The sequence below is a fragment of the Oratosquilla oratoria genome, chromosome 6 (genome assembly GCF_046742065.1).
Source record: "Oratosquilla oratoria isolate Oo_2021 chromosome 6, ASM4674206v1, whole genome shotgun sequence".
Taxonomy (NCBI): domain Eukaryota; kingdom Metazoa; phylum Arthropoda; class Malacostraca; order Stomatopoda; family Squillidae; genus Oratosquilla; species Oratosquilla oratoria.
Window position 1 is genome coordinate 68467107 of NC_134782.1, and position 11510 is coordinate 68478616.

The 11510-nt window shown below is 36.2% G+C and overlaps 1 protein-coding gene across 2 annotated transcripts in view; it reads left to right on the forward strand.

Moving 5' to 3' along the window:
- LOC143026567 (uncharacterized) overlaps positions 1 to 11510 on the forward strand; it is a 69951-nt gene that overhangs the window by 41108 nt on the left and 17333 nt on the right. For both annotated transcript variants that reach the window (XM_076187176.1, XM_076187177.1), the window contains exons 14-16: positions 1406 to 1509; positions 2494 to 2607; positions 9821 to 10028. In XM_076187176.1, the coding sequence (XP_076043291.1) occupies positions 1406 to 1509; positions 2494 to 2607; positions 9821 to 10028 (426 nt within the window). The remainder of the gene's footprint in view (positions 1 to 1405; positions 1510 to 2493; positions 2608 to 9820; positions 10029 to 11510) is intronic.

Below are 11510 nucleotides of genomic sequence, written 5' to 3' on the forward strand. Positions count from 1 at the left end.
GGTTGAAGTAGGAAAAAATTCAGATGAGTCACAAGTGGGTATCATGGATCAATTGGGGGGGGGGGGGAGTGGAGGGTGATAAGAAATTCCCGCGCTTGGTATGGCCATTCGTATTAGACACTTCCGACCCGCTAGGCATCCCGCTACCCTCTACCCTCCCAGCAAACCGCGTGCTGTGTGGCCGCAACTTTACATATAGTAGAAGAAACATGCATTCTATTTTCGCTGTCGTTAAGATACTTTTTCCGTCGCATGATTGAGGCTAGTTCCAATTAATTCTTTCAATAATGTAGGTATTTGCAGTATTCAATGTGTCAGATCATTCCGGCAGGATAGACCTAAGAATAGTGTAACTACCAGCATGTGATATTCAGTCAAAGCTTAATTCATATCTTATTTTGATATATATATATATATATATATATATATATATATTATACATGTACGTGTATATATATATGTATATATATACATGTATATGTATATATACATTATATATATATATACATATATATGATCATGTATATGTATATATACATTATATATGATATATATATATATTTATATATATATATATATATATTTGCAGTTCATCACGTGTGTTTTGTGATTTCTTTGAATATATATATATATATATATAGATATATATATATATATATATATATATATATATATATATTTCTAAATAGAAATGTAGTAGCACATTTGTAAATAACACACAGGAACCCACAGTCGGAGAAAGAATAAACTTCGAATAAAGAATAATCCTATATTTCGGCTATCAACTGTAGCCCTCTTCAGGAAAGGTACTTTCCTGAAGAGGGCTACAGTTATATACATATATATATTTCTAAATAGAAATGTAGTAGCACATTTGTAAATAACACACAGGAACCCACAGTCGGAGAAAGAATAAACTTCGAATAAAGAATAATCCTATATTTCGGCTATCAACTGTAGCCCTCTTCAGGTAATTTCCTGAAGGGGCTACAGTTGATAGCCGAAATATAGGATTATTCTTTATTCGAAGTTTATTCTTTCTCCGACTGTGGGTTCCTGTGTGTTATATATATATATATATATATATTTGCAGTTCATCACGTGTGTTTTGTGATTTCTTTGAATATATATATATATATATATACATATGTATATATTTATACACATATATATATTTATATATATATATGTGTGTATATATATATATATATATATATATATATATATATATATATATTCATTTATTTATTTACTATTCATCTGTTTATTTATTCAGTTATTTATCTATCTACTTATTCACCTACCTATTCATTCATTTATTCAATTATTTATCTATTTTTTTCCGGGAAAAGCCCAATTTCAGTTAGACAGGATTTATTTATAACCATCATCTCTCCATCTACAGGTGTCTGAGGGCATGACGGCGCCCGGGAGGAACCAGACAGCCACGGATATGATCATCGTTTCCGTCAGGCTCCTTGAGAGAGCCCCCTACATCTTTTCCTACGTGTAAGTAGGATTAATATCTCAGGAATGATTCTGGTTCTGTTAGAAAGGTCTTCGCTGCCATATGTACATATACATACATACATCATACAAACATATACACATACATACATACATACTCGTATGTACATACAACCATACACACATACATATATACATCATACAAACATACATATACACATACATACATACATATATACATACAAACATACACACATACATACATACATACATACATATATACATACAAACATACACACATACATACATACATACATACATACATACATACATAAATACGCACATACATGCACACACGCATACATACATACTTGCATGCATAAGTACATAGATACATACAGACATACATATATACATACATACGCACATACATACATAAATACGATGAGTGGCAGGGTGGTGAGATAAACACCGAGAATCGTTGAAGTATTTAATTACTGACGTTTCGCTCTTAACATAGCTTCTTCAGAGTACACTCTGAAGAAGCTTTGTTAAGAGCGAAACGTCAGTAATTAAAAACTTCAACAATTCTCGGTGTTTATCTCACCACCCTGCCACTCATTTTGTCGTCCATTCTTCATACATAAATACGCACATACATACACACACGCATACATACATACATACATACATACATACTTGCATACATAAATACATAAATACATACATACAATACATACATACATACATACATGCACACACATACACACATGCATAAGTATATGCATATAAGTATACACATACATGCATACATATAAACATACATACACAAATGAATATAAACTATAAAAAACACTTGTTATTTCCATTCTTTTGTCCTCTTCCTCTTTTTTTTTTTTTTTCTTTGTCCCTTGTCCTACACATCTCTCCTCTGTTCGTTAAACCAATATGTCATTACCTTCCTCATAATTTCACCATCTCTTTCCTTTGTCTTCTCGTAACTTTGGTTTTTTTTTCACAATGCAGGGAGGGCCAGGACGAAGCGAACCAGATCCCCGGTTCGGACGAAGAAAAGATCGAGAACATCAACATCGAGGAGTGTGCCGAACTCTGCTCCAAGCAGACCAAATTCGCGTGCAAGTAAGTGTTAAAAATGGTGGCTGTCAGTATTCCTTATGACGCGGTGATGATGTTGATCATGATAATGATATAATGTCGTTATTTATGTCATCATAATTTATATTGCTATTTCTATTTATTATCACCCCTTATTGTTATCATTATTGCTATTATCCATATTAACTTATTGGCTACAGTTATATATAGTAAAAATTTATATATATATATATTATATATGTATATATATATGTATATATATATATATATATCATATATATATATATATATTGGGGGGGGCACCACTACGGACCAGAGCACATACCATATATCTATGATAAAGAAAAATACATATTCATAGGGAAATAATGAACAACTTTTTGTTACTGCTGTTTGTCCTTTCTGCTACCTCTTACACCCCATCCCTTAGAACTTCTAAGACTATGTCTTCCCTTCACCATTCTCCTGTGGTGGGAAAAAGAAGGATACCACTGGTTTTCCATGTGCGTTTTTTTTTTGTTTTTTTTTTCGTGGTTTGCGGGGCTGGAACCCGCTGCGACCTCAGCCTTGTCGGTGGTCCGGAACTGTCCGTGATACAAGAACGCAGGAGAGACGGTGTCCACGCTATAGCCACATCAGTGACGATACCCGGAGGAACCTTATGTATCACACACACACAATGATGTCACCAAGTTACCTCAGGTCCTGAGGTGAAGAGAGGTCCTTGCGTGTCGTAGAAAGTGGCTAAATGGGATGGAGTGAGAGAACTAGGGACCCCCCCCCCTCTGTAGTTTTCTTCTGCATAGGTATAGGACGGATGAGAGGAAGGAAAGATGGAATTAGTAGCACGTGTTCGAAGAGAAAGATGGATATGTTAGCATTACGTCAAACTAAACTAAGTTTGAGTATGTAGATGTGGTATGTAGACTGTTAGGATTGGCGAGAGGACGGGTTTTTCCGTTTTAGTATCGGATTACATACAGTGAAACTCCGGATAACGAACTTAATCCGTTCCGTGACTACGCTCTTAAACCAAAATGTTCGCTAACCGAAATACTAAAGCACTACTGAGCCGGTGGAATTGCATATGTTCGTATCCCTCAAGTGTCGTTCTTTAACAGAGACAAAAAAGGTGCACAAAACTTGTACGTTAACCAATTTGTTCGTTGAATGGGGTACTCGTTATCCGAATTTCAACTGGATATCCTTGGAGACAATGCCGCGCTGAACAGATGGAATCATTGAGGTGACAAAGGAGAAAAATTAAGGAGAGCAGTTGTAAAAGGAATAGTAGAAGGTAAAAGTGGTGGGCGCTTTTTTTGAGTGGGTATTATTTCGTAATTGTGGCCCGTAGGGATGTCACTAAAATCTCTAAAATATTCACTGCATAAAATCTGTTGTCAATATCCCATCCTGGGAAACGGAGGGAAGAAAGGAGCGATACTCTTGGTAACTGATGAAATATGTGTGTGGTTAAATGGAAGGAAGTATCATCAATAAAGGATATATCAACTTCTAGAATACCTTTGAATATGATAAAATCCAAACTTAATTCATAAGCAAATTCAAAACTAGGTGTGATAATGAGAAAGGGACAATACCCGGGGAGGCGCTGAGAGGCGTGTGGGGGGTTAAAGAAAAGATAGGAGCAGAAGAAGAATGGATATGTTTTAATGAGGAAGTGACAAATTGTGCAAAGGTGGTATGTGAGACGACGAGAATGGAAGGGAATATAAGGAAAGGTGTTGAGTAGTGGGATGAAGAGAAGATTGCGGGAGTAGAAGAGAATAAGCGATCGTTTGAGGATTGGCTGCAAGGTAGAACTAGGAAAGCATATGAGAGGTACTAAAAGAGAGGAGAAGCAAAACGTGGAGAGAGGGAGGCAAGGAGGAGAGCAGATGTAAAATGGGGTAGAAATTTGACAGAAATGATTGAAAAGAATGAAAAAATGTTTTGGAAGGAAATGAAAAATGAGATGGGGTGAGCTAGGTTGTGAGAAAAAGGGAGATAGACAGATGTTAATGGAATTGAAGATAGTAAGGGGAAGCTGGGTAGAGTACTTCAGGGAATTATTAGATTACAAAGGATTACAAAGGCGGAGCATGCCGACAGTAGACCTTTTGGTCCATATCAATGTCGGATGAAAAAATATATATAATAATGATAAATAAATGAATAAATAAAAGTATAATAAAGTAAATAATAATACATAAAACAAATGCATAGATATAGTTAAATAATAAACAGGTAAATAGTAAATAATAATAAATTGACATATAACTAATAATAAATGTGAATAAAGCAAAATATAATAAACAAACAGACAAATGATAACAAAACAAATAAACAAATGATATAAAATAGATGACAGTCATTACAGCATCTTGCTTAGGTGCTTATCTAAATTATTTTTAAAGCTTCGAACTGAACTACATTGCACTGCCTTTGCAGGAAGTTTAATCCATTCATTAACTACACGGGTGGCGAAGTTGTTTCGACCCACTTCCAAATTAAATCTATTTCCGGACAGTTTGAGACCATTGTTTCTTGTCTGATTCTCGTTCAGTGTGAAATTTTTGTCACTTTTGATGTTATTAATTCCCTTTAGAATCTTAAAAACCTGTATCAAGTCACCTCTGAGTATACGCTTTTTAGGAAAAACAGATTCATATGTTTTAGTCGATTTTCGTATGATTTGTTTTTGATATTTGATATCAGTTTTGTGGCTCGCCGTTGTACTTTTTCCAATCTGTCAATGTCTTTAATGAGATTCGGTGACCGTACGGAAACAGCATATTCCAAATGTGGACGAACTAACGATTTATATAGCTTGTTAATGAGAGATGGACTTTTGAAGTCAAAAAGATCGCGCAATCAGTCCTAGAATCTTATTTGCTTAGATGATTTGAGATCGTTACTAATAATGACGCCGAGATCCTTTTCACTACCCACTTTTGTTAACAAATTTCTAAATAACTTGTAATCGTACATACTGTTATTTTTACCTATGTGCCTTACCATGCATTTACTTGTGTTAAATTTCATTAGCCACTTTTCAGACCATTGCTGTAGTTTATCTAAATCTTCTTGAATGTCTAATTAGTTTAAGTGATCATTTGCCATTCTGCACAGTTTTGTATCATCAGCAAATTTTGAAACAATAGATTTTAGTCCGTGGTCTATATCATTTATATATACTATGAATAGAAGTGGCCCAAGAACGGAACCTTGAGGAACTCCACTCGTAAAATTTTTCCATCTAGAAGTTTTGTCACTTAAAACAACTCTCTGTTTTCGATAATTCAACCAATTACTAGTCCAAAAAAATAGGCTACCACTTATTCCATGCAAAGCTAATTTAGTAAGTAGTCTTTCATGTGGGACGGTATCAAAAGCTTTTGCAAAGTCTAGATATATTAAATCTATATTGTTTCTTTTGTCATAATTCGAGATGACTGTGTCATAAAATTCGAGTAAGTCACGCAAGAACGTTTCCGTCTGAAACCATGCTGACTATCATTTATCAAACAGTTACTTTCTAAATAATGTTCGATAGCATCTCTGATGATAGTTTCCATCATTTTTCCTACGATTGAAGTCAAACTTATAGGCCTGTAGTTATTTGGTTTCTTTTTGTCACCTTTTTTGAATATGGGAGTAACGTTAGCTAGCTTCCATTCTCTTGGGACATCTCCGGATATGATGGATTTCTTGAAAATAATTTCTAATGGAACAACAATCTCATTTTTCATTTCCTTTAAGATTCTTGGATGCCAACCGTCAGGCCCTGGTGTTTTATTAACTTTGAGTTTTTCTATACACCTTTTAATTTTTTCTTTTGTTATATTTACCGTAGTAAGTTCACCCTAGACTTTTCACAGGTTTCAGTTTGGAGTTCACTTTGAGGTGTTTCGTTTACGAATACTGAGCTAAAATAATTGTTTAAAATATCACACATTCCTTCATTTGAATATTCAAGTTGACCGTCAGCAGATAATAGTGGACCAATGTGATTCCTAATAACCTTTTTTTATCTCTAATGTAACTATAGAATTCTTGGGGCTTCTCTTTGGATTTATCAGCGATATTCATTTCGTATTGTCGTTTTCGTTTTTTTTTTTTACTGTCTTTTTAAATCTCTCTGTATTAATACACAACTTTGATAGTCATTAGGTGCACCCGAGCACTTGTATTTCTTATAAGCCTGTCTCTTTTTAGCAATACTTTTTCAGTTTCTTTGTCAAACCATTTTGGGCGAGCCTGATTTGGGGGACGTCTGTCCTTAAATGGAATATAAGTATGAATCATCTTAGTTAGGGTATTTTGAAATATTTCCCACATCTGATCTACAGGTCTTTCGCTTAATTTTGCCTCCCAATCTGTAAGCTGAAGCTCCTAACGTAGTCCTATGAACTGAGCTTTACTAAAATCGGGTATTTTAGAAACACAAATATCTATTCTAATATTTTAATAGTTGAATCTAACTAAGTTGTGATCGCTATTTGAAATAGTTTCACCGACTTCTACATCGGTTATCATGCTTTCACGGCTAGTGATCAATAGATCGCGTAATTTTCCATGTCTTGTGGGCTCTTTTACATGCTAAACTAAGTAATTGTCATTGAGAAAATCTATCAAGCGACTAACTATATGGCCATTCAATCAATGTCAGTAATATTGAAATCACCCATTATCAATAAGTCCCGGTCGCAGAAACTAGGCAGTTCTTGAAACAACAGTTTGTCGTCTGCTAATTATAATATTTTTGGCCTATATATTACACCTGCATTAATTTTTTGTCCATTTGTTTGGGTTAATTCTACCCACAAACTATCATATGCATCCTGTTTCACTTTCTCTAAAACACAAGCATGGACATTGTTTTAAACGTACAACAGAACACCCCCACCTTTCTTGTGGTTTCTGTCTTGATGAAAGTGTTTAAATCCCACAATACTAAATTCAGCTTCAAACTCTCCACCATTTAACCATGTCTCGGTTATTCCTATCATATCGAGATTTTCTCTTTTGACATACGCCTGTATTTCTTTGAATTTGTTCCTAATATTACGAGCATTAAAGTACATAATCTTAAGAAACTCTTGATTATTTCTTTTTCACACGTTTGAGTTTCAATACCATGCCTTACATTATGATTTTGTTCTTTATTGACACCTTGCTCTATATTGATATTTGGTCCTTCATTGACATTCAATGCCTCATTAACATTTCTCCTATCACGGGCATAAGGTCGCTCACCGTCATCCGATCTCTTATGTACACTTTGCTCTCCTACGTCACCGCGTTCCACAACGGCCTCCCGTCGTTCATTGACATGCTGTCCGACATCCCTTCCTAAAATTATATTTTGTCCTCCACTGACATTATATCCTACCGTGATCTTTTGTCCTCCACTATCATTACATCCCATCGTGATATTCTGTCCTCCACTATCATTACATCCCATCGTGATCTTTTGTCCTCCACTGTCATTACATCCCATCGTGATATTTTGTCCTTTGACATTACATCCTAATGTAATATTTCGCCCTCTACCGACATTATATCATAAAATAATATTTGTCCTACACTTATATATTGTTCTACATTACTGCTATACTCTACTCTGTTTTCCCCAGTACACTCTATTTCCCCTTCCCTTTGAGTTTCTACCCTAAAAAAGGAACTAGTTCATTACAAATTTCCACAATGAGGTTTGTAAGAACATCTTTGCCTCTGCGGGTAAGGTGGATCCCATCAGAAGCGTAAAGGTCATGACGCCTGGAAAAGACATACCAAGATCAAGAATGTGGTATCCCAGTTGCGTGCACAATCGTGATATCCTCTCATTGATCCCTATGGCTCTACTGTTCCAACACGAGCCTTCGTAAATCCTCGGGAGGATCCCACAGACTACGTGACGGCTCCCACGTTCCTTTATCTCCTGAAGGAGGACCTTGTAATTCCGAACAAGTTCCTCTGATCTCACCCCTACCCACATCGTTACTTCCCGTATAAACAATCGTAACCGTGTTCGTCCGTCTTTGCTCCCTGATGGTCTGGGTACAATCGGCGATCCCACGGCCCGGTTGGCATACAAGCTTGCAACGTCGTTTAGTCTTCCGCTGCAGGATGTCGTCATAGCCTCGCACCATGGAGTCCCCCACCACCAAGAACTCCTGATTTTCAGCCATCTCATCCTCCAGCAGAGCAAAACGATTGGCTTGTGCCAGCGGTTGCTCCGCAGGGCACCCGCTTACCGAACGCGGATTCGACAAACGGGACCCCACGGAGCGCCACTCACTCACGGCAGTGTCAGAAGGAGAAGAAGTGGAACGCTCTTTGAGTTGTGGGGAAGATTCACTCTTCTCACAGAGCGCACTCCTGAGGAGACGAATTTCCTCCTCACACATCCTGAGACGGCCCTCCAGGTTCACACAACCTTCACAAGCCATTTCGCTCCTCCTTCAGCAATACAAACGGCAAAGAGAAAATGTAAATCAACAAAAGAAACAAAAGCTGTCTCTAAATAAACTAAATACACAAAGCTTACTCTGCTTACCTTATGCTATTACTCCTACCTTTGGAGTACAGTAACAAAATACTGTTTTGATTCTAAATTAATAGAACACTACACATTATCTTATACCTGTAACTGTACAGCGCTATACGTATACAATTACAAAAACACGACAAAATCACTTGTCACTATTCCGATATATCAATATTGAATATTGAAAAGGTTAGGGATGTCTGATACAGGCATGTTTACATCATCTTAGCTGCATATAAGCACCAGTCCACTGTCTTAACAAAACCTGTAGTGTTATGCTGTGATAAAGGAGTTAGACCTTGAGGTTCACGAACTCGGCATCACAAACTCCATCTTTATGCATCTTACAACCACCATTACTATACCACTTACATCAACACTTTTCTTCACTTCCGTTGGCAATAAGGTCATTGCCACGCGTCCCACTTTTAATGCCATCTATGAACTTACGCCTACATCACCATCTCCAACACCACATTTGTCATCCCCTCTATCACCACCTCTGCCATTGTCAATGGCATAATGATCACAATCACTGTCATTACCTAAATTATCAACATCTCCAGCACCACCCACATCACCAGCCTCCACCATTTCACCACCGCCGGTACTAATACCACCATCATTACAAATATCAATCTTAATTTTCCCTCGAGCCCTCACCCTTTCCCTTCCCAACCACAGGTCTTTCCACAGCTGCGACAAGACGAATTGTTTCTTGAGTAAGGTCGAAGGGCCCGAGGGACCTCCTCTTGAGGGTCCAACAAACTGCACCCACTGGAGAAAGGCCGACATCAACGCTACCTTTGACGACACGCCCTCCATTGAAGCAGCACATAACATCTCCGATGCCATCCACAAGGATAAGATCAAAATAGTTCTGCCCTATGGGGTAGGTTTCCAGGATCTGAACACTGCTTTTAGGTCACTTCCCTTTATCTCATACCTCATCTTTGCAGCCTCAGAATATTCAGTCTATTCGTATGATTTATCAACAAGATTGTGAATAATTATTATCTCTGCTCAGTAAATTTAATTTATAGTGTTTACATCTTTCTTTGTGTGTGGTGGCCATACCACTGCAGTGTATTCAAGTCTATAAAAAATCATATTTCTGATAATCTTCATCATGCATTTGCTCATGTAGTGAAATGTTAATCGTTTATTCTTCAGCAGATTTTAAGTTTCCTCACTAATCCTTTTGATATGTATTTCTGGTGTTTCAGGTGTGCCATGTCGTATGTGTGGACGTATGTATGTATGTATGTATGTATGTATGTATGTATATATATATATATATATACATATATATACATATATATATATATATATATATATATATGTTGAGACATTCTGACAAGTTGAAGTAGGTGGGAAGAGGAAAAACTGGAGTCATATTCCTAGTTTTATTCTTGACTTGTTTCGCTACAAGCTTTTTCAAAAAAGCTCATAGCGAAAATAGTCAAGAATAAAACTCGGATTAAGACTCCAATTTTTCCTCTTCCCACCCACTTTATATATATATATATATATATATATACATATATATATATATATATATGTATATACATATGTATATACATATATATATATATATATATATGTATATACAAGCACCCGGACCTGGCTTCGCCAGGTGTGCTTGGCCTACGGCGTAGCTCGCTTCGCTTCGCTTGGCAATATTTCGTAAAGATTCTCTTAGCAATATTTCGTAAAGATTCTCTTGGTAATATTTCGTAAAGATTCTCTTGTTAACATTTGGCAAAGATTCTCTTGGCAATATTTCGTAAATATTTTCTCATTAATATTTCGTAAAGATTCTTTTGTCAGAATTCCCTAAAGATTCTCTTTTTCTTGTTAGCACCATTTTCTTTTTCCATGGTAATATTAGTGTTTCCGGTGATGACTCATTTCCGGGTTGGGCCTTGCGTAGGAGGTTGGAAGGTTTAGAGAGAAATATTTTTTTATGTTAGTGGAGTGGAGATTCTCTTGGCAATATTTCGTAAAGATTCTCTTAGCAATATTTCGTAAAGATTCTCTTGGTAATATTTCGTAAAGATTCTCTTGTTAACATTTGGTAAAGATTCTCTTGGCAATATTTCGTAAATATTTTCTCATTAATATTTCGTAAAGATTCTTTTGTCAGAATTCCGTAATTCCGTTTTTATGTATATAGATTCTCTTGGCAATATTTCGTATAGATTCTCTTAGCGTTATTTCGTAAAGATTCTCTTGGTAATATTTCGTAAAGATTTTCTGAGTCTGAGTAAGATGTGTCCCCGGGAGTTAGTGCTTCCGGTGATGACTCATTTCCGGAGTAGGAGGTTGGAAGGTTTAGAGAGAATTTTTTTATGTATATATATATATATATATA